At 44.8% G+C, this 24,804-nt stretch overlaps 1 protein-coding gene and 1 pseudogene across 2 annotated transcripts; both read right to left on the minus strand.

Moving 5' to 3' along the window:
- Positions 1-728: 728 nt before the first annotated feature.
- Positions 729-2,526, minus strand: LOC123188833 (probable disease resistance protein At5g45490; annotated as a pseudogene).
- A 245-nt stretch (positions 2,527-2,771) lies between these two features.
- Positions 2,772-11,090, minus strand: LOC123188832 (uncharacterized). 2 transcript variants are annotated; one of them, XM_044601111.1, is made up of 16 exons: positions 10,871-11,090; positions 9,488-9,895; positions 9,120-9,345; positions 8,792-9,040; positions 8,580-8,695; positions 8,380-8,475; positions 8,207-8,294; positions 7,519-7,748; positions 6,843-7,027; positions 6,492-6,691; positions 5,784-6,116; positions 5,574-5,675; positions 4,766-5,063; positions 4,123-4,271; positions 3,541-3,825; positions 2,772-3,376 (listed from the first exon to the last, which is right to left on the minus strand). In XM_044601111.1, the coding sequence occupies exons 2-16, from the start codon at positions 9,784-9,786 to the stop codon at positions 3,185-3,187; spliced, it is 3,048 nt and encodes a 1,015-aa protein (XP_044457046.1). In that variant the 5' UTR covers positions 9,787-9,895; positions 10,871-11,090; the 3' UTR covers positions 2,772-3,184. The 2 variants fall into 2 exon arrangements, with proteins under 2 accessions (XP_044457046.1, XP_044457047.1); XM_044601112.1 differs by lacking the exon at positions 10,871-11,090 and adding an exon at positions 10,018-10,033.
- Positions 11,091-24,804: the final 13,714 nt, after the last annotated feature.

The raw sequence follows: 24,804 nt of genomic DNA on the forward strand, positions 1-24,804 counted from the left end.
ATAAGCTCGTAGGTTACCAGGATCTGGCGTTTGTGTTTTCTCCCTTTTTTTTTGCTTTCTTCTAGCCACCATGGGAGAGGAGGAGGAGAGATGGAAGGGGAGGAAGCAAGTTGCCGACGACCTGATGATTTTGCTCCTCCTTGGAGCTTAATCACAATAGTGGTGTGTGTGCGTCAGCAACATGGCGTGAGCAGGAGCACTCTTCCCTTTGGGGAGATCTTAGCTCTTGTGCTCGGCTGCCGGTTTCCGACGATCCGCTGTTGTATCTGCTGGTCGAATGACGACCGTTTGAAGCGCCGACATTCTTCGTAGCCGCCTTCGTATCTGTTGGTCAAAGGGGAGGCGGTTTGGGCGCAGTCCGATGTCCACTTATCTTGTGTCCGATTTACAGCCGATTGTGAACTGGTGGCCAACCCATTATAGTACCAAGTGGTTCCATCCCCGGCGATGATGTGCTCGGGTAGGTGCTACAGCTTTTTGCAAGGACAAGATCAAAAGTTTTGCACGAATATTTCAGCCTTTTGATGTGTGGTTGACAATTTACATGTAACATATTATTAAATTCTTATCTACTTCCTCCGTTTCGCAATACATGACTTTCATTTGTCAAAATATAGATATATTTAGACATGTTTTAGTATATAAGTATATTTATTTTTAAACAAATGAAAGTCAAGTATTTTGGAACGGAGGGAGTAGTAGATAAGAATTAGCAAATCTAAAAAAAGTTCAAATTTGAAGAAGTCTCCACAAGGTCGGTCGAACAAACATTACACACGCCCCGAAACTCCATGGTCAATTGGTTCTCGTAATAAAAAAAAGGTAAATCAAGGAGACAAGAAAAGAAAAAAAAGGCACACTCGACAGTACGAAACAAACATTTAGCAGAGCACATAAGCACGCGCACAGTGAGTCAGTAGCTCAATTAGCAGACTGATTGGCCTCCGTCGCCTCAGTTGCAGGTCCAGGTTCGGTCTTGCTCGTCGCAGTCTGATCCGCGGCAGCGTTATCCTTGGCGTCAGCTTCCGGCTCGTGCTCGAGCGCGGCGAAGCCCTTGGCCGCCTGGACGATGGCCACCGGAAGGCCGAGGCACTTTCCGATGATCTCCTTCTTCATCTCTTCGAGTTCCTTGTAAAGCTTGTCTTCCTCCTCCTTGTCGCCCTTGTCTTTGTCGCCCTTGTCCTTCCTGTCCTTGTCTTTGGCCTCCTTGTACTCCCGGTGGAAGAGCTTCCACCCTTCTTCGCCCTCGAGCTTGGGAGGGTGAAACACGCCGCCGGTGCGCACCATCACCCTGGCGCCGTCCTCGCTGCGGCTGGTGACGAGCACGGCGCTCTTCCTGCCTTGGGCAGGCCGTAGGCGAGCCGCTCGTACCACTCGCCGTCCTTGGGTGGCTGCAGCGTCAGGTTGCTGTACCAGTCGCTGTACGCCCTCATGTCGTCGAACACGATAAGGTACCCCGTCTTGTACAGCGTCACGTAGAGGATGAAGAGCAGCACGCCGATCCTGGACTTGATCTTGTCCTCGTCGGTGGCTGCCTTGACGACCACGTCGGCCTTGTCGACGATGTCCTCCACCTTGGCGGTGTCGAGGCCGAGGTTGTCGAGCATCCGGTAGAGGAGGTTGAACCTGTCCTCGTGGTCCGGCGGGCCCACGCAAACCCAGAGCCGGAGAGGGAAGGCGTCCTTGATCCTGTCGTGGACGAACACCTTCTGCGCCAGCGCCGTCTTGCCGCTGCCGTGGATCCCGGCGATGCCCGCCGTCCTGAACAGCACCTGATCCTCCTCCTCCCCCTCCTTGCCGACGAGGGCGTCGACCACATCGTTGGCTTCCTTGTCCCAGCCGTATATCCGGCTCTCATCCACGTAGCTCGTTGTCCACTGGTAGTACTCCGTCACGGCCTCCTCTCCTGCATCCTGATCAGGGGAAGGAGAAGGAGGAGGAACATCGCCGAGAATGGCGATGGTCTGCTCCAGCAAGGGGTCGACGGACAGCTGCGAGGGTCGAGACTTGAAAGGGTTGCAGTCGCTCACCGACGGCATCGTCATCTTCTTGCTCTTGGCCTTGTCAGACTCAGACTGCTGCTGCTTGGACCGTGCCTTGCATTGCTGCAGGGCATCGCCGATACTGCGCAGCAGCTCGGGCAGCTTCTCCTTCTTCCCCACCTCCGGTGGCTCCGAGATGATCTTCTCCTTGTTTGCCTTGAGGATGCGGAAGATGTGGTCCAGCTCCGCCCTGTGAGGCAGCTCACTGTCCACTTCGTCCTCGAACGCCTGGAGCAGCTTCTCCATTACAGCCTTCAGATCATTGCCGCTTTGCTGCGCCATGATTATCTCTCTCACTGTATCTACCTTGGCCTCGAATAGGGAGCTTACGCCATTAGCACGCAGATCGAGCCTTTATATAGCTGAGTGTTGAGATGCTTACTCCTTCCGTGAGCAAAGCAAGATGCTACACATGATTATCATCTCCAGACTTCAGAATTGGAGAAGCTACCGATTTGCAAACTTTGGAATTTTCGTCGAATAATTTCTTTTTTAAAGGTGTAGGAATCATCAGTGCGCTGCAGTGACACCCAAGCAATGAATCGTTGCTGCTTTGTGGCGCCATTGTGTCCATCGTTTTATAGCTGAATGTTAAGATGCTTTGCTGAATGAGGATTATATTCTCCAGGCAATGAGAAGCCACATATTTGCAAACTCTGAAATTTATAACATTGCAGATGTATGTACTAAGAATCAATGGCACCAGAGTAACGAAGCGAATTCCAGAAATAATTAACTCGGTTCCTTCTACAGAAAATAGTGAAATTTACACTCCGTGTTTCAGTGAAATCTACATCCAGGATATGTGTTTCCATATGACAAAAAATGGCCGTGTTCCACTATCTTTCGGTATAAACTATAAAGATCATCCACTCAGAATACAATCTATCTGATGAATCGAACTTTTTCTATGTTTCCTCCATCCATTCTTCTTTGTTACCAGTTAACTAGTGCACAAGTAAATCTCTGCTATATGCTGTGCAATGCTGGAGATGAAGTTCGCATAGAGAGCTGAAGGCAACACCGGAGCAGATATGATAGGTCAGCCCAAGTCAAGCTGGATATGGGATGAAAAACTGACAGTCTGCGCAAGCAATCGCTAATGTCTCGAGCAAGTACTTCACCAGCAATGATGTAGGGAATCAGCAGGAGGTCTCGGGATCTGGTGCTACTGTTCTTGTGATGGTGAAATGGTCAACGACCCGCACCGACCTGACGGGGTCTGGAGATGAGGCTGACCTCCATTTGCTAGGGTATCTCCGGTGGTGGCTGAGCTGATGAGGCCCTCTTTCCTCTGCCTCCCACTTGGGATCCAATTTCCAATCCTTTGGGACCTGTTCACCAGATTCAACGTGTTTATAATGGAGCCTACATGCATTTTGTTTTCTACATCTGAAAACCTGTATCCACCTTATATTGAAAATGATAGGAGTACCATTCAATGCAATGCTGATCTGAAAAGATGTGAATGTGAGCATGTTGAATATTTTGATGTTACCTTGTCAACTGCAAGTGTAAATATTTCTAGATCACCATCCTTCTTAATATGGAACCTTGTGAAAGATTTGTAGTTTGCGATGCGCAAAGACGAGAAGGCTTCATCAAAGTGTATGTGGAACCAGTTGATGCATATGTATAGGTAACTACCAAATATGAGGGAAACAACTGGAGTTGAGAAAATCCAGAAATAGATAAATACAGAAGTATAGTACATGATCAGAACACTCCGAGAAAGCGACATCATGCCGTTCTTGCAAATGTTGATCCTTGTAACAGCCATGACCTGTAAAAATATTTATATATTAAATTTTGTCTGATAAAGTAAATCTACATAAAGTGGACAGAAGAGGAAATTTTGATTTTGTGAGGTCAGATGATAATTCATAGGTACTCCTTCCATCCCACAATATAAGAGCGTTTTTGACACTAGTGTCAAAAACACTCTTATATTATGGGACGGAGTACTTCATACACAAAAGTCGAAAAATGAATTGATATACAAGTACAAATCCATTTGTTCAAAACTGCAATGCATCTATACTGGAATAGTAAAAAATGTTTCCAGAAAGAGTCTTATCACCTCTGGGACGTCAAAGGCTGACATAAGGTATTTTATACATGCTGGATATAGTCCAAGCGTCCATTGTTCCAATCGAGTACGAAGACCAGTTGGATCTGGAAAATGCTCACTTTCCATTGACCGATACCAATCATATAGAGGGTGATAACCTATGACAGAAAACGGATTTGTCAAAAAAAATGTCTTTCTTGAATGAAGAAGCAGGAAATAAGCTAAATCTCTGATGTCAGAAGAAACAACAGGAGACTAGGCACATAAGCTTAGCTAGAACTTTTCTGGAGTGGAACTTAAGCAAAAGTTGGTGATAATTTAGAAAGAACATGCCATCAGAGTTTCATCAAATAAACCCCTAGGACATGTCATCGTAGACATGGTGGCACAGATTATGTTTCTCCAACTGAACTTATCAATTTCGTCTAGCCACTTCAATTTGATTGATGCCCTGAGCGATATAATGTTCAACTTTTACGATCTTATCCAGTTTGAAACCATAAAATGAATATACCCTACGTACAAATGATTGAATAAGGTACTTTTACACTTCAAAAGGGATATAACAGCAAGAATATAAAGTATTATCTGAACCTATGATAAGAATTTAATAGTAGCAGTGTAGTTGGGAGTACAATATGCGATGGCATACCTGACGTTGCCAGTAAATGATTCCGTATGCATATTTCAATGCCCAACTCCATGAGCAACATTAAAACTAGAGCTGCAGTCAGATGGGCCAAAACATGCAGGCTACCGATAATAGCTCTTTTTTTCCTTGTGAGTTTGGATGGTACAAATGAATATGATGCCATCAACAAAGTTAGACTTCCTACTGAGGAGACATAAGAGTGTTCAAAAATAAAAAGCAAAGCACTCCATATTGTACTTGAGAAGCTTTGCAGACGCCCAGACCATGTTTCCTCATTTAAGATGTGAACAAGATTACACTGGAAAAGATGGAAATGTGAACAAGAGTCAGGATTAGATCAAAGATTATAAGCCTGCTATAGTCGCAGAATATGAACTCTTATCGATTGTATCGTCTTGGAGCGACGTTTTGAATCAATAAAAACTCCCTTTGTCAGGAAGATTTGCGAGGAATATAGGTGCTTAGTGTCACCAAACTGAATAGCATATGTAATATTGCTCGGTAACTCAGTATGACCTTCCAAGTAATAAGTCGGGGGTTGAAAGGTTGGCATTTTTCAGAAGTGGAACTTTCTAGTGGCATATGTCGAATTTTCAAATAGTAAGACATCCAAGGTATAGTACTTCACTTAGTCCTTGCTCGGTCAAACCTATTCTGGAGAGGTTTGGAGGGGATTGAGGGGGATTTTGACTTGTAGAGGATTTAATCCTCCACAATCCACTCCAATCCCTTCCAACCAAACAATCCCTTAGGAAAATGAAGATATGCAAGGAAGAAAACTACACCTTATGGAATAAGTATAACTGACCTGTGGGAACATGGAGAATACCAGTATGAAGTAAATAAAACCACCAATTATGTCGAACTGCCAATTCTTCTTGCGGAATTTTAATATATTGCCCAGTGCAATCTGCAAGTGTAGTTAATAAGATCTTCTTGCACAATAACAGACATGCTTGTTAAGCTGATCAATAGGCTAAATATGGTAGAGATTCCATTAACTTTTGAAACTACATACCCCACTAGATTCCTCATAAGAGGGATAAGCAGCCTTGCACTCGTAGGTAGTACCAGAGAACCTTTCAAAGTTTTTGAAAACATGTGTTGGGTGCAGAAAGGCACCACCACATCCATTGACAAGTAAGTGTTCAACAAAAGTTGGTTTATCTGATGGTGTTGCAGAATGCCTCATAAAATGATGCAAATCCCCAGCCATACGAAGTTTGCACCTTCCATTCAGGTAGTCCTGAATCAAATGTGAGACATTCTTGCCTGTAGTCTCCTTCCAATACCAATCGAGGAGCCAGTTTGGCTCGTGTGTAACAATGATCACAGAGTCGTTCTCTCCAACCTGCATAACTTTAGAAATGTAGCGGATCAATTAAATCTGGAAATGAAAATTTATCTCCAATTCCCAATATATTCAAATGTTAAGGAAACATTTAACACAGAATGATCAATGAATCACTCATCAGGAACCAACCAAATAAAATGATAACAAAGAAATCAACATGGAAACTTTTCCACCTATACTGGAGAAGGGGTTATATCTACAAAAGAAGATATTTGTCAGCATATATTGCTTTCGGTGTTCACTAGACATCTTAGTATTAGTCAGCTACATGGTAGAAGTAATTAAACAACTGTGTGTTGAAAAACAGGAAACAGAAGTAATGGAAAAATCCAGTTCAAAACAGAAGGATAAACAGGGGACGGAATAATGCACCTTATTCCGACAAAGTTCTGCAAAGAACTTGAATTGGTATACATCAATGTCACCATGAAGAGCTAGATCAAGACCAAATATCCACCAACCTTTCGGAAGCTGCAATGCAAAGTAACTCTTCCTCTGAGGCAGAAACCATCCACCTAACCAGCTTTTGTGACATATATATCTCATGAAGGTGTTAAGCCCATCGAACCAATCTGTTATAGAAGGCAAGGAAACAAACAAAGGAAAACCTTAAGAAAAATCATGAATTTTCTTCCTTACATACTTGACATCGAATCCATAGAAAGGAGGTAAAATGAGACGTATTTTGACAAACAAAGTTTAATATAAATGGACAGAACAAACCGTGGTTCCCGGGAATTATGAAACATTGGGGTCCATCATATTTTTTCATCTTTGATACTCCCGGAGGAACCTCAGGCTTATCCACAGCTATATGTTCAGCCTTATACCAACGCGGAGGTTGCATAGCATACTCAAAAGGACCAAAGAAGCGTCTCTCATATGTAAAGGACGAAGGGTTTGGATACCTACATATTTTAAATGATAGAACATAAATAAATGGAGATATATCTGTCTAATTTATTGAGTGAACCACTAGGGATGGACAATAAAGTCACAGCTAATGTGCAAATGATAACCAAATATACATACATGGCATAAAAGTATATAACATATGGAATTTTTACAAGAGAAGAAATTATACTCAACGGCAAAAACTCATAATTTACTAGAGGAAACCAAAAATATATATTAACACTTCATTCCAAAAATTATTAAAGAAACTCAACCAAGCGGTTAACAGCCTAGATAGATTGTCCGGCGTACAACTAGAACATTGGTGGCTATATAAGTTTTATAGAATTACTTCTTTTTAGGAGAGTTCCATAGTATTATGATACAATCAATTGTGTGACCGTACTGGTTAAATACAGTCAAGAGCTAGATGATTTGCACATATGGAGAGAGATAAATTTACTGAAGAAAAGAGTCAAAACTGATTAACATGGTGCAATCTTACGCAAGATCTCCGCCAATAACAAGCAAATTTCCACGTGGAAGAGTATGCATAGAACCACCAATTACAGTCTGAATGGATGGCTGAGCCAGCAGCCGGGCAACTGTATATGATGAATTTCCACCATCACCAGTGTCTGCGACAAAGTCAAACCAAAGGTCTTCTCTTTCATTAAAATAGTCATAGAGCACATCGTCATTCCGAGTTTCATCTGTAGTACTTTTCATTGCAGCCTACAGTAAAATATAGAAAAGGATGAAGAAAAATAGTGCACTAATCATGTACATAGAGGCAGACAAAAGCTTGACTTTAAAGTGTTATGATTACATACATGATGTCATCATAGACATGATGTGACATCCTAGTATCTTACCTTAAAAGCATAAATAGTAATACACATGCTAAGAAGGTGCATCTTCTTTTCTAGAAGCTCATCTCCTAATAACCCCTTGGTTAAGCGTGCATGGCTAGGAGCAATGTGGGAAAGGGTGATCGACCGGGATGTTTTCCCGGGTGCGCACGAGTGAGGACAACGTGTGCATCAAGATTAAAAAATTTAAAAGGATGGGCGCAATATTTTTAGGTGAAAGCAACTACAGCGATGATCTAACATAGAAATTTAGATCAACTTAGGTCCATGGTGGAAATTTTATATTGAATGGTAGTTAATTCCTCGCCAAACACCACTTACCTGCATCATGCGCATGTCAAATCGCCCAACAAAAAGAGTTACAGAGACCATAAGATCAAACGCCGTCTTGAATAAATCAGCCGATGTCCTACATAATGAAGTTGAAGAAGTCAGGCATTTTCTTCCGTTGCTCTCATCTGGAACCTAAATTGCTGGAGCTTAGAGGGCTCTACCCTGAGTACCAAGGTACCATATCCAAGAAATCTGGTTTCATATGTTTTCTGAGCTTCTCTTCTTCTGATACTGGTGACAAGTGAGTAAGAGCCCATCTGAAGTATTTGCAGTGGATAATAAGAAATACTCAGACAGAGTATTGAAGAGAGAGATAAATTTTGGAATAAAACATGCACTGCGTAAAACAATAAGCACACACCCAGTTGATCTCTCCACAACAAAGTTGGCAATATAAAGGCCAACGAATGTAGCCCACAGTGAGTACAGAGGAGATATTTCATCTGATGGGCCAGCACAGGATCCACTGCAAACTAACTGGAGAATAACATGATCAAAGAAGTGGAGCATGGATGTTGCCAAACGAAAATATGAGAGCAAAGAGTAGACGAATCAAAGAGATGCAAGTGTTACCTCCCCATATATAACCCACTTTGACAGAAGAGGATAGTCACTTGCGGATCCAACAGGTGCAAACCAAGATGAACATATCTGATCTTTTAGTTCATTCATAAAGAGAAAATTTGATATCCATGTGGTTCCATTTTCGTTTTTAAGAAAAGCAAGCAAACTTGGATCAGAACTCTTGTCAAAAGATTCGCTTTTGGGCACAGCAAGATTCCCGCAATGACTGTAGAATACACAGCACGCAATACTGATGACCTGGAAGAGATTCGAAATTAATCTTCCCAGGAGCAATTTGAAGAAAATAAAAATAAAAAAATATTTTTAGTAAACGTACAGTACAGTTTTGTACTATGGTCCATATTCCTGGTCTTGTGCCTGCCATGCGAGCAACCAGTCCAATGTACCAGAGACCAATAAATATGATGTGAAAGGCGGTGATGAAGAGGACAGAAGAGAAATATATAGTCAAAAAAAGTGAAAGGTTCATGCGCATATCAACGCCCATTGATTGGAAGCTAGGGAGATGATACAGGGATGCAAAGCAAATCCAAGCGACATACCTGCAATTATGCAATATATTTGATAATTCAGTTCTCCTAACAACTTAATGTGGTACATGCATAAAGATTCTATGGTGTAATAAGGACGACAAATATATTTGCAATTGAGTTCTAGGAAGTCTAAATATGAATGAATGCATACCATCGGTTGAAATTTGAGTAACTCGGCTGAATTGTTCTTCCAAGGAAGGGAGATGAAAAGAAGTAGAAGAAACCAATCAAGCAAACATACATGGACCACCATTTGATATTGCTGTCCAGTTTATGTATCAGAGTATGCATATTGTCGGACGAGATGAAAAAGAGGCACCCAATTATCACTGCCGTCATGATATGCCTCGAGTGTTCATGAGGATATGGCGTATGTGTCAGGATCGTCCGAACCCTCTCCATCTTGAGGGTTCCCAATAGTGGGCTACCACTCTGCTTGTCTGAACCCATCCAAGAAATGTTGCTTTAAGTACTATGGCTACTTTTCTCAGAGAAATGATATGCACAATGCACGACAAGTGTTCCTTCGAGTCTGCAAGCTTGAAGATAAATTGATGCTCTGCGTGCATTAGATGTTGTCAGAATTCAGCAAAACAAAAGGAGTTGATGCATGAATTTAGGAACGCCAAAGTACATGATTGCTCATCGTATGGTTGTAGTAGTTATGAAGAGAAACAGTACCACAGTGATGATGATAAATTCCTTTTTTTTTCCTCTTGAAATTCTGTGACCAAGACGGAAGTATCAAGTATGGGTGTTATAATTATACCAACAACTATTTACATCCAATCCCAGTAGCACATATACTTCGTACTATGATATAAGCAAGAACTTAGCATGGCACAATGAGCGAGCCCAGATAGTTTGCCAGAGCAAGAAACCATGCCTGTAGTCAAGAACCAATACTAGTGGTCGATATTATGCCTTTGTGTAACTCGTTTAACAGCTAGATTAACAAGTAGTGGGTGAAACAATTCAGAGTCAATTCACAGTGGAAGGGAACAGATTATCCTGAAAGGTCGAAACGTGAAGGGCCGACATAATCCCATTCGCTGCATAAATAAACTGAGGAGGACTACTTGATGCAGATTCAGTCGGATTAAAGGATTCTTAAATTGTATGACAGCATCTCCCTTTTTTAAAAAAGAAAAAAGAACGTTAGCAGCATGCTATTAATCAACACATTAAACTAGTAACCATGGCATTCGACAGGAAAGTGCAAGCACGCAGGCGGGTGTATCTCCCCTATTTCAACTAATCTGGCCGGCAGGGGTGCCGGGGACAGGTTGAGCACCAAAAGAGAAGCGAAGAGCGCCAATCTTTGGGCCGTTGCACCCATCAGCGACCGATAAATTTACCGGCGTGCCGCGCGTGTGCATGGGCATGGAGGAGGAGCGAGTGAAGCCGGAGCAAGATTGCGTGAAGGAGTAACGCAATGCAAGATGGAACGACGATGCGTTCGTGAGGAGCAGGCAATGGGATTGGCATCCGGGCATAGGACGGGGGGAGGAGAAAAAAGGGGGTGGAGGTGCACCTGGGTGACCGGCGGCGCGCGGGAATGGCCTTGCCGGTGGGCGGAAGGGGGGAGAGGCGGGTGGTGTGGTGTGGCAACTGCCTCCCTGATCCGGTGGAGGTGGACGGGAGTGAGGGGGGGAGTGCGTGCATTTGGTTCGCGTTGCGTTTGATTTGGGCAAGGGATGGACCAAGAAATGCCAAGAATATCCCGGAGGCGGCAGCCCAGATGCCGTCGTGCCTACAGGTTTCCTCCCATTTTCTATTTTCTCTCTCTGTCTCGTTGTTTTCTATGGCTTTGCAGCAGCGATCCAACCCAACACAAACATGTGTTTGTTCGTTTGTTGGCCTGCACATTGTCTAAATCATTTTTTTAGGGAGTATCCAATACAGAATGAAAATTCAAACACTAAACGCAAAAATATTTGTTTCCGTTTATGCACAGAACCTAACAAACATGCATCGCAACCTCCTAAAGGTTTAGCTTGGCATAAAAGAAAAGAAAAAAAAACATAATTACTACGGTACGAATAATTATGTAGACCGATATACTGAACAAGAAAATAAAAGATAGTATATATTGGGTTGCCTCCCAACAAGTACTATTGTTTAGTATCTTTATAGCATCTACAGCAGGACGCCCCAAACCCATCTTAAACGCTCGAGCGGGCAACCCGGTCACTGACCGGTCACGAAATTTCGACACAGACGGGCGCCTCAAACGGGCCTCGTTGACCAGCACCCCTCTGAAAGGATCGATATAATTGACTAGAGGGGGGGTGAATAGGCAACTAACAATTTTTAGCTTTTTTTACCAATTTAAACTTTGAATCAAAGTAGGTTGTCTAGATATGCAACTAGGTGAGCAACATATATCATGCAATAAGAACAAGTACACAGGCAAGCAAGGGATATAACACAAATAAGCTTGCACAAGTAAAGGCACGAGATAACCAAGAGTGGAGCCGGTGAAGACGAGGATGTGTTACCGAAGTTCCTTCCTTTTGAGGGGAAGTACGCCTTCGTTGGAGCGGTGTGGAGGCACAATGCTCTCCAAGAAGCCACTAGGGCCACCGTATTCTCCTCACGCCCTCACACAATGCGAGATGCCGTGATTCCACTATTGGTGCCCTTGGAGGCGGCGACCGGACCTTTACAAACAAGATTGGGGCTATCTCCACAACTTAATTGGAGGCTCCCAACGATACCACAAAGTTTCACCACAATGGAATATGGCTCTGTGGTGACCTCAACCGTCTAGGGTGCTCAAACACCCAAGAATAACAAGATCCGCAAGGGATGAGTGGGAGAATCAAATTTCTCTTAGTGGAAGTGTAGATCTAGGCCTTCTCAACCAATCCCTAGAGAATCAACAAGTTTGATTGGCTAGGGAGAGAGATCGGGCGAACATGGAGCTTGAAGCAATAATGAAGCTTGGGGATAAAAGAGAGTCAACTCGGAGAAGAAGACACCCCTTATATAGTGGAAGAACAAATCCAACCGTTATCCACCAACTCAGCATGCATAGCATGGTACTACCGCGCCGGGGACACGGTACTACCGCAAGGGCACACGGTACTACCGCAGGGCCCCGCGGTACTACCGCCCTAGCAGTAGAAACTAGAACAACCCAGATGCAATGAAGCAGAGGGCGGTAGAACCGCTGGCGTGGTACTACCGCTCCCCCTTGCGATACTACCGCAAGGTAGGGATGGTCCAGATTTTGGGAAGGCACGGACATATAAAAATACATCTGTGGCAACTTCCGCTGAGTTGGGACCTATGCAAAAATCCGACACGGTAGTACTGCAAGCCAGGAGCGGTACTACCACGCGGGGTGCGGATGTAAAAATTACATCCACTCCTACTGCCGCGCAAGCTGCTGAGCCTGGCCAGAGCACACGGTATTACCACGCACCTGGCACGGTACTACCGCGTAGGGCGCGGATGTAAAAAATTGCATCCGCCCATACTACCGCAAAAGCAGCAGCGCCCGGCCTGAGGCCACAGTACTACCGCTCCAAGGAAGCGGTACTACCGTGGGCACTTGCGGTACTACCGCGCCAGAGGCTGGTACTACCACAAGGGCCTGCGGTACTACCGCTCCTAGGAGCTGTACTACCAAATGCCCCAGATCAGCAACCACGACATTTTGCATAGACAAGAAAAGACGGAGGATGCTCCAAAGTGCCAAAGAAAAGGTGGTGCAAAGAAGTAGATGTGCACGTGATGATTCCACCCAAACCTTTTCAAAACAGACCCCCTCTTAATAGTGACTCAAATCCACCGAAAAGAAACGTAGATAAACGATGTCTTCAATAGTCTTCGAGGGGCACCAAGTCGTCTTGTGCCTAGTGATGAAAATGTCTGAAATACTCAATGCACATGATTAGTCCGCAAAAGCATCGTCATCAATCACCAAAACAACTAAGGGATAAATATGCCCTTACAATCTCTTTTTTTGGTGGATTGATGACAATACGAGATTTGCATAAAGTGAGATAACATAGAACATGGGCAAACCCCATACCTCTAAAATATAGACGGGCTCCCCTTAGATGTGTGCTATCTAGATGAGTGCTTTGGACTGCACGGCACACATACTAGGATCAACACTCCCCCTATATTTTATAGACAAGGCATATCTTGCAACAAAAAGGCTAACACTAAGCAAGATAGTACATACGAGCATAATGTAAATAGCACACGATAGCATAAGCTCAAAAAAATATGATAGAGTGCATATGTCTTACACCACATGATAGAAAGGTCTCACAAGCGCAAACCAGACCAAAGCAAACGAGGTCCAACGACAAAGCAAACGAAAACACGACTCACAACTCGCAAATCCTACACTCTTTGGTATCGAGACACCAAAAAGGCAGAGAGGACACCTACAACACAAGTGGTGGCTCAAGCGGAGTAATCACTCGCACGCTCCTCATTGTTGGGGAACGTGGCAGAATTTTTAAAAAAATTCTACGCATCACCAAGATCTATCTATGGAGTCATCTAGCAACGAGGGAGAGAAGAGTGCATCTACATACCCTTGTAGATCACGAGCGGAAGCGTTCAAGAGAATGATGTTGATGGAGTCGTACTCGCCGTGATCCAAATCACCGAAGATTCTAGCGCCGAACGGACGGCACCTCCGCGTTCAACACACGTACGGAGCGAGGACGTCTCCCGCGCCTTGATCCAGCAAGGAGGAGGGAGAGGTTGAGGAAGAGAGCTCCAACAGCAGCACGACGACGTGGTGGTGGTGAAGCTGCAGTACTCCGGCAGGGCTTCGCCAAGCTCTTACGGAGGAGGAGAGGTGTTGGGAAGGGGAGGGGCTGCGCCTTGGATGTTGTGTGCAACCCTCCCCTTGCCCCTCTATTTATAGGGGAAGGAGGAAGGGGGCCGGCCCCCTCTAGATGAGATCTAGATAGGGGTGGCGGCCAAGGGGAGCGGGCTTGGCCCCCAAGCAAGGGGGGCGCCCCCTTGAGGGTTTCCCCCCCAACCCTAGGCGCATGGGCCCAAGGGGGGATGCGGCCAGCCCATGTAGGGCTGGTTCCCCTTTCCTCTACAGCCCATTAGGCCCTTCGAGAGAGGTGGCCCCTCCCGATGGACCCCCGGAACCCCTCCGGTGGCCCCGGTACAATACCGATATGCCCCCGAACCTTTCCGGTGACCGTATGACAACTTCCTACATATAAATCTTCACCTCCGGACCATTCCGGAACTCCTCGTGATGTCCGGGATCTCATCCAGGACTCCGAATAACATTCGGTAATCACATACAAGTCTTCCTAACAACCCTAGCGTCACCGAACCTTAAGTGTGTAGACCCTACGGGTTCGGGAGACATGCAGACATGACCGAGACAACTCTCCGGTCAATAACCAACAGCAGGATCTGGATACCCATGTTGGCTCCCACATGCTCCTCGATGATCTCATCAGATGAACCACGATGTCGAGGATTCAATCAATCCGTATACAATTCCCTTTGTCAATCGGTACGTTACTTGCCCGAGACTCAATCGTCGGTATCCCAATACCTTGTTCAGTCTCGTTACCGGCAAGTCACTTTACTCGTACCGTAATGCATGATCCTGTGATCAACCACTTGATCACATTGAGCTCATTATGATGATGCATTACCGAGTGGGCCCAGAGATACCTCTCCGTCATATAGAGTGACAAATCCCAGTCTCGATTCGTGCCAACCCAACAGACACTTTCGGAGATACCTGTAATGTACCTTTATAGTCACCCAGTTACGTTGTGCCGTTTGGCACACCCAAGGCACTCCTACGGTATCCGGGAGTTGCACAATCTCATGGTCTAAGGAAATGATACTTGACATTCAGAAAAGCTACAGCAAACGAACTACACGATCTTTGAGCTATGCTTTAGGATTGGGTCTTGTCCATCACATCATTCTCCTAATGATGTGATCCCGTTATCAATGACATCCAATGTCCATAGTCAGGAAACCATGACTATCTTTTGATCAACGAGCTAGTCAACTAGAGGCTCACTAGGGACGTGTTGTGGTCTATGTATTCACACATGTATTACGATTTCTGGATAACACAATTATAGCATGAACAATAGATAATTATCATGAACAAAGAAATATAATAATAACCATTTTATTATTGCCTCTAGGGCATATTTCCAACACTCGTCAGACTCGGTAGCTGGGACGGTCTCCTCCTTGTCCTCCTCAGAATCAGTCCACTCGTAGCCCTGCTTCGCCATCCAGGCTGCCTCTAGCGTGATGACCCTCTCAGATCCACTGGATATCTGCTCGCCAAACGTCCTCAAGATCCGCTTGTCGCGGCGGTGACTCTCCTTCTGAGCAACATGAGACAGGTACTGCCCCTTGGCCTGCATGCAGAACAGAGCCTTCATCTTGTTCTTCAGCTTCTTAGCCCAAGAGGGCTCAGAAGATGAAGGCGAGTAGCCAGCAGAGCTGTCCTCATCAGCGTCCTCCTCCTCAATCTCATTTGCATCCACATCCATCTGAGCAGCCGCTGCCTCAGCACGGGTAGTAGTGTTGGCCCACTGAGGCTTGACACAGAGCTTGATGGGCTCATGACGAATCCAGTCAAGGGCAAGAAACTCATCATTAGTATAGAGCTTCTCCCAAGTCCTCGTGATCAACAGAAATAGGTAAGGTCCATAGATGGGTACCTTACGGGTGAACACCGCAAACCGAAGCTCGCACCACATGATATGTGAGACATCAAGTGGTTGAGTCTGAGAGAGACGCGCCTCCTCACAGATGAGCATCATATCCACAAGATAGGCATGCACTTTGTCCTTGTCACCAATGCGGGGAAAAGAGAGTTGCGGAAGACGCGATACATGATGTCGAGGAAGGGGTTCAGCACCCACGCCTTTTGCCACTGGGAAGCAACTTCTCAACATAGTAGAGCTGAAGCTTGTTCTTGTTGGCTGACTCGGGATTGGCATGAGGGCATACACCAATGGGTGTGTTGAGCCCCTCATTAGGAACCTGAAGCAAATCCATGAAGTCCTTCCATGTAGCAGTCATCCGCTGTCCGTTGGTCATCTTCCGTTCCTCATCAGTATTGAAGTGGACCGAGGCAAAGAACTCGGCCACACTCTCAGGGTCACAATCCAAATGGAATGAGATCACGTTCTCAATGCCAAACTACTCCACGAGGTCCAGAGCCTCACCAAAGTAAGCATGGTGCCTATCATCCCTCATGTGATGCATGTCAATCCAGTGCACGTCCACATAGATGTTCTGCTTGGCCTTGATCACATCCACATAAGTGAGATACTGCTGCTTGGTCCAGAACAGATCATTCCCGCTGAAGTTGGAATGAGGATTCACATAGGGATTGATCTTCCTTCGAGAGGCAAACTTAGCAAGTGGTATCTCATCCATGCCCTTGGTGGGATCCTTGAGCTTGGTGGTAGTGGTCTTGGTCCTACGTTGAGGGGAATTGGAGCCCTCTGGAGCTTCGTCTTGGTTGCGCAGACACTTGGAGCCCGTGTCACGACTGGGATTGGAACAGCGAGTAGGAGCACCGGAGCCACCACGTAAGACATAGAACACAAAAACACGCACGAGAAGCGAGAAGGAACAATGCAAAGACCACAGCAAAACAGGTGAAACAAGTAGAACTCGCACTTGGTAATTGCCACTTGGGAGATTTGACTACAACGGTAGTACCGCATGGCTACGCAGTACTAAAATTTTAGTGCTGCTCCTAGCCACGGTAGTACCGCGCCGGGATGGCACGGTAGTACCGTGTCTCGGAGCGGCAGTAAAATTTTAGTTCCGCGCCTCACGCGGTAGTACCGTACGCGTGATAGTACCGCGCCGGAGATGCGGTAGTACCGCACAGTGTCAGATCCGAAACCTCAACTGGATCCGAGCACAACCATGACAACAAAGCAGTACTACTGTTGATCAAATCTACCACGGGACAACATATCAAGTACCATCTCTACGCATTGCTACTCTCCTACATCCTACTCTTGCATAGATTTAGCCTAAAATCTCAAGAACAACATGCATCTCCCCAAAAACCTAGAAACGAAAGAACGAAGCAAAGAGAGAGGGATTTGGGAAGAAACCATGTTCCATGGCAAGAGGAAGTGGTGGGGAACGATCCCACCGGACGGAATGCGAGGAGAGCGGCCGGAGAATAAGATCCGGCAAGGGTCTACGGCACCGTTCTTGGGCAGGAGAGAGAGAAATTGCGTGGGGAGAAAGAGTGAATGGGTATGGGGGAGTTGGAACTCCCCTGCCCGCTCTTAACCCCCACGCGCTCTCGACTGCGCGGTAGTACCGCCTGGGCGGAAGTACCGCTCCCCCAGGCGGCAGTAAAAAATTACTGCCGTGCTGGGTGCGGTAGTACAATGCGCAGCTCCTACGGTAATATCGGGCATGCCGCGGTAGTACCGTGTGCCCAAGAAAATGCAGGTTTCAAAATAGAGAAGACCAAAGGGCCTTTCCAAAGCAACCTTCAAGCGAACGGACGCACCAAAATGCAGAAACATGAGACAACACACACAAGCCAGACATGAAGAAAGAGAGACAAGAGACAACAATGACTAAACAAGCAAACCAACCTCTCCAAAGAGAGGGCGGTGGCCGGAGCCACCTATGTTTGAGTCAATTGGTATGGCACCGCGAAGAATTATCCTTGGGCCCATGATCAAAACTCGTCTTTGAAGCACAAGTACCATCAACAATGGCTAATGTGAAAGAGTTGATCAATTTATGCATAATGGGGGGAGGAAGAGTTCATTGAGAGAACAACACTCCCCCTATGTCCATGCCTACACCTAAACAAGATAACAAGTTGAGTATGGTGGGGTGCACAAGGGTTCAAGCAACATTGCTCGAATCAATGATATTTAGCTCATGCCTTAACTCGCGAAATCTTGCTTCATCCAAGGGCTTTGTGAAGATATCTGCAAGGTTATCAAGAGTGTTGACATAGTTGAGCTCGATCTCCCCTCGCCTAATATGATCCCAGATGAAGTGATACCGAATCTTAATATGCTTCATCTTGAAGTGTTGCACCGGGCTGAGAGAAATATTGATGGCACTTTCATTGTCACACCAAAGAGGCACTTTGTCACAAATGACACCGTAATCCTTTAAAGTTTGCCTCATCCATAGAAGTGCACAACAACTACCGGCAGCCACATACTCTGCTTCCATGGACGAGAGAGACACGCAACTTTGCTTCTTGGAAGACCAACTCACCAAAGAGCAACCAAGAAATTGGCACCCTCCAGAAGTTGACTTCCTATCCACTTTGTCTCCCGCCCAATCGGAGTCCGAATAGCCCACTAGGTTGAAGTTAGATCCTCTTGGATACCATAAGCCAAAGTTTGGGGCATGAGCCAAATATCGAAAGATTCGCTTGACCGCCATATAGTGGCTTTCCTTAGGTGCGGCTTGAAACCGTGCACAAATTCACACACTCAACATGATATCTGGTCTAGATGCACAAAGGTAAAGCACGGAACCAATTATGGAGTGATATACCTTTTGATCCACCGCTTTACCATTGGGATCTATGTCAAGTTGGCATTTGACGGGCATTGGAGTGGAAGCCGGCTTGACATCACTTAGCTTGAATCTCTTGAGCATGTCTTGAGTGTATTTGGCTTGGTTGATGAAGGTTCCTTCTCTTTGTTGCTTGACTTCGAACCCGAGGAAGAACTTCAACTCTTCCATCATGGACATTTTGAACTTGGAGGTCATGAGTGCGGCAAATTCCTCATTGAAAGCTTTGTCAGGGGAACCAAAGATAATATCATCAACACATAGTTGGCACACAAACAACTCCCCTTTGACCTTCTTAGTAAAACGAGTGGGGTCGATTTTCCCAATTTCGAAACCATGACCTTAACTCGGTAAGGTGGTCATAGCACGCACGTGGGGCTTGCTTAAGGCCATAGAGTGCCTTATCGAGTTGGTACACATGATCGGGAAAATAAGGGTCCTCGAACTCGGGGGGTTGCTTGACATATACCAACTCATTATAGGACCATTAAGAAATGCACTCTTCACATCCATTTGTTGTAACTTAAAGTTATGATGAGAAGCATAAGCAATCAACATGCGAATGGACTCAAGGCGAGCAACGGGAGCAAAGGTTTCACCGTAGTCGATACCCTCGACTTGGGAGTAGCCTTGAGCTACCAAACAAGCCTTGTTGCGAATGATAATCCCATAAGCATCTTGCATGTTCTTGAATATCCACTTGGTTCCAATGACATTATGGTTCCCCGTTGGCCTTGGCACCAATCTCCACACCTTGTTGTGCTCGAAGTTGTTGAGTTCTTCATGCATGGCATTAAGCCAATCCGAATCCTCGAGCGCCTCATAGACCTTTCGGGGTTCAACACAAGAGACAAACGTGTGATGTTCACAATAGTTTGCTAATTGTCTATGAGTTCTTACCCCCTTTCTTAAGCTTCCAAGCACATTTGTCATGAGATGATCTTTGATGGATAGCATGGATGCTATCTTGGCGGCACGACGCTCTAATTCCTCCTCTGGAGAGAGTTGAGAAGCGGTTACTTGATCATCTTGAGCGTCGTCTTGAGCTCGTTCTTGATCTTGAACTTGCTTGGATGAGAGAACTTGACCTTGGGCATCACTTGGTGATTCAACACCATCTTGAGGTTGATATTGCCCTTGGTCTTTGTTCATGAGGTTGAGGGCCTTCACTTTGTTCTTCGGAAGCGTGTGGGCCTTGGGTTGGTGATGGCTCCACGTGAGTGGAACATTGTCCTTCTACTTCGACCATAAGGGGATCCTCAATGGGTAGGATAAAACCAACACCCATTCTTCTTATGGCTTGGGGAGGAATTTCATCACCTACATCACAAGTGCCACTTTGCTCCACTTGGGAGCCGTTATTCTCATCAAACTTCACGTTACATGTCTCCTCAATAAGTCCCGTGGACTTATTGAGGACACGGTAAGCATGTGAGTTTGTAGCATAACCAACAAATATGCCCTCATGAGCTCTAGCCTCAAATTTAGACAAATGAACACCTTTCTTGAGAATGAAACACTTACACCCGAACACCCGGAAGTACTTGAGGTTGGGCTTGTTACCGGTGAGTATCTCATATGGAGTCTTGTTCAGGCCCTTGCGGAGGTAGAGCCGATTGGATGCATGACACGTGGTGTTGATGGCTTCGGCCCAAAAGTTGTATGGAGACTTGAACTCCGCCATCATGGTCCTTGCCGTATCCATCAACGTCCGGTTCTTCCTCCCCAGTACACCATTTTGTTGAGGGGTGTAAGGTGCGGAATATTGATGCTTGATCCCCTTATCACTAAGAAACTCATCCAAGGTGCAGTTCTTGAACTCGGTGCCATTGTCACTTCTTATTGTCAAGATCTTTGCATTGTGTTGACGTTGAGCTTCATTTGCAAAGTCAATGATGGTTTGTTGGGTCTCGCTCTTCCTCTTGAAGAAATATACCCAAGTGTATCTTGAATAATCATCCACAATCACCAAGCAATACTTTCTACCCCCAAGACTATCAAAGGATGGAGGCCCAAAGAGATCCATGTGAAGGAGCTCCAACGGCCTCTTCGAGTAAATGATAGTCGTGGGAGGGTGAGCTTTTTCATGTAGCTTTCCTTCGATACAAGCACTACAAGCATGATATTTAGCAAAACTAACATTTGTTAGTCCACGGACATGGTCCCCCTTGAGAAGACTTTGCAAAGATCTCATATTTACATGGGCTAAACGGCGATGCCAAAGCCATCCCACGTCAACTTTAGCCATTAGGCATGTCACGGTCTTAGTGGGTCGCTCCGAAAAGTTAATCACATAGAGACCGTTCTCGACATGCCCAACGAAGGCTACTTTAAGAGTCTTGCTCCACAAGAGGGCCACGATATCAACATCAAAGAAAGTGGCAAAGCCCATGAGTGCAAGTTGACGAAAGGAAAGTAAGTTGTATGCAAGGGACTCAACAAGCATGACCTTCTCGATCGTGAGATCATGAGAAATGACAACCTTGCCAAGTCCCAATACCTTAGAGGACGAGGCATCACCCCACTCGACATTGGTGGGCATAGATGGAATCTTGTGAACGTCCACCACCAAGTCCTTGCTTCCGGTCATATGATTAGTGGCTCCACTGTCGAGCAACCATGATCCCCCACCGGAAGCAAACACCTACAAGAGATCAATGCTTGGTTTTAGGTACCCATTTTGTAATGGGTCCTTTGATGTTAGTAACAAGGGTCTTAGGATACCAAATAGACCATTCAATGTACTCATAAGAAGAACCAACAAATTTGGCATAAAGATGTCCATCACTAGCACGGCATAACACATAAGAAGGGTTAAAGTCGCCAGCTTTGTTGAGAGGGGTAGCATTTGTGAAAGTCCAATTAAGCGTCTTGATCTATCTTTATAGATCTTGATCCATTTTGAACTTCTTCAAAACTTTATCAAGGTATGTGATTTGTGAAAATCCAATTAAGCATCTTGATCTATCTCTATAGATCTTGATGCCCAATATATAAGCAGCTTCATCGAGGTCTTTCATTGAAAAATTCTTATTCAAGTATACTTTTATGATATTCAGAAATTCAGTATCATTTCCGATCAACAATATGTCAGCTACATATAATATCAGAAATGCTATAGAGCTCTCACTCACTTTCTTGTAAATACAGGCTTCTCCAAAAGTATGTATAAAACCATATGCTTGGATCACACTATCAAAGCGTATATTCCAACTCCGAGAGGCTTGCACTAATCCATAAATGGATCGCTGGAGCTTGCACACTTTGTTAGCACCTTTTGGATCGACAAAACCTTCTGGTTGCATCATATACAACTCTTCTTTAAGATATCCATTAAGGAATGCAGTTTTGACATCCATTTGCCAAATTTCATAATCATAAAATGCGGCAATTGCTAACATGATTCAGATGGACTTAGGCATCGCTACGGGTGAGAAGGTCTTATCGTAGTCAACTCCTTGAACTTGTCGAAAACCTTTTGCAACAAGTCAAGCTTTGTAGACAGTAACATTACCATTAGCGTCAGTATTCTTATTAAAGATCCATTTATTCTCTATGGCCTGCCGATCATCGGGCAAGTCAACCAAAGTCCACACTTTGTTCTCATACATGGATCCCATCTCAGATTTCATGGCCTCAAACCATTTTGCGGAATCTAGGCTCATCATCGCTTCCTCACAGTTCGTAGGTTCGTCATGGTCAAGTAACATGACCTCCAGAACAGGATTTCCGCACCACTCTGGTGCGAATCTTACTTTGGTTGACCTACGAGGTTCGGTAGTAACTTGATCAGAAGTTTCATGATCATCATCATTAGCTTCCTCACTTACTAGTGTAGGAATCACTGGAACTGATTTCAGTGAAGAACTACTTTCCAATAAGGGAGCAGGTACAATTACCTCATCAAGTTCTACTTTCCTCCCACTCACTTCTTTCGAGAGAAACTCCTTCTCTAGAAAGGATCCATTCTTAGCAACGAATATCTTGCCTTCGGATCTGTGATAGAAGGTGTACCCAATAGTCTCCTTTGGGTATCCTATGAAGACACATTTCTCCGATTTGGGTTTGAGCTTATCAGGTTGAAGTTTTTTCACATAAGCATCGCAGCCCCAAACTTTAAGAAACGACAACTTGGGTTTCTTGCCAAACCACAGTTCATAAGGTGTCGTCTCAATGGATTTAGATGGTGCCCTATTTAACGTGAATGCAGCCGTCTCTAAAGCATAACCCCAAAATGATAGCGGTAAATCAGTGAGAGACATCATAGATCGCACCATATCTAGTAAAGTGCGATTACGACGTTCGGACACACCATTATGCTATGGTGTTCCGGGTGGCGTGAGTTGCGAAACTATTCCGCATTGTTTCAAATGAAGACCAAACTCGTAACTCAAATATTCTCCTCCACGATCAAATCGTAGAAACTTTATTTTCTTGTTACAATGATTTTCCACTTCACTCTGAAATTCTTTGAACTTTTCAAATGCTTCAGACTTATGTTTCATTAAGTAGATATACCCATATCTGCTCAAATCATCTGTGAAGGTGAGAAAATAACGATATCCGCCACGAGCCTCAATGTTCATTGGACCACATACATCAGTATGTATGATTTCCAATAACTCTATTGCTCGCTCCATTGTTCCGGAGAACGGCGTTTTAGTCATCTTGCCCATGAGGCATGGTTCGCAAGTACCAAGTGATTCATAATCAAGTGATTCCAGAAGTCCATCAGAATGGAGTTTCTTCATGCGCTTTACACCAATATGACCCAAACGGTAGTGCCACAAATAAGTTGCACTATCATTATCAACTCTGCATCTTTTGTCTTCAATACTATGAACATGTGTATCACTACTATCAAGATTTAGTAAAAATAGACCACTCATCAAGGGTGCATGACCATAAAAGATATTACTCATATAAATAGAACAACCATTATTCTTTGATTTAAATGTATAACCGTCTCGCATCAAACAAGATCCAGATATAATGTTCATGCTCAACGCTGGCACCAAATAACAATTATTTAGGTCTAAAACTAATCCCGAAGGTAGATGTAGAGGTAGCGTGTCGACGGCGATCACATCGACTTTGGAAACATTTCCCACGCGCATCGTCACCTCGTCCTTAGCCAATCTTCGCTTAATCTGTAGCCCCTATTTCGAGTTGCAAATGTTAGCAACTGAACCAATATCAAATACCCAGGCACTACTGCGAGCATTAGTAAGGTACACATCAATAACATGTATATCAAGTATACCTTTCACTTTGCCATCCTTCTTCTCCGCCAAATACTTGGGGCAGTTCCGCTTCCAGTGACCAGTCCCTTTGCAGTAGAAGCACTCAGTTATAGGCTTAGGTCCAGACTTGGGTTTCTTCACTTGAGCAGCAATTGGCTTGCTGTTCTTCTTGAAGTTCCCCTTCTTCCCTTTACCCTTTTTCTTGAAACTGGTGGTCTTGTTGACCATCAACACTTGATGCTCCTTCTTGATTTTGACCTCCGCAGCCTTTAGCATTACGAAGAGCTCGGGAATTGTCTTATCCATCCCTTGCATATTATAGTTCATCACGAAGCTCTTGTAGCTCGGTGGCAGTGATTGAAGAACTCTGTCAATGACACTATCATCAGGAAGATTAACTCCCAGCGGAGTCAAGTGGTTGTGGTACCCAGACATTCTGAGTATATGTTCACTGACAGAACTATTCTCCTCCATTTTGCAGCTATAGAACTTATTGGAGACTTCATATCTCTCAATTCGGGCATTTGCTTGAAATATTAACTTCAACTCCTGGAACATCTCATATGCTTGAAGTCCCGGTTATAAGCCGTAAAGCATGGCACACTGAACTATCGAGTAGTCATCAACTTTGCTCTGCGAGGTGTTCATAACATCTGGCGTTGCT

The sequence above is a fragment of the Triticum aestivum genome, chromosome 2A (assembly GCF_018294505.1).
Source record: "Triticum aestivum cultivar Chinese Spring chromosome 2A, IWGSC CS RefSeq v2.1, whole genome shotgun sequence".
Classification (NCBI taxonomy): domain Eukaryota; kingdom Viridiplantae; phylum Streptophyta; class Magnoliopsida; order Poales; family Poaceae; genus Triticum; species Triticum aestivum.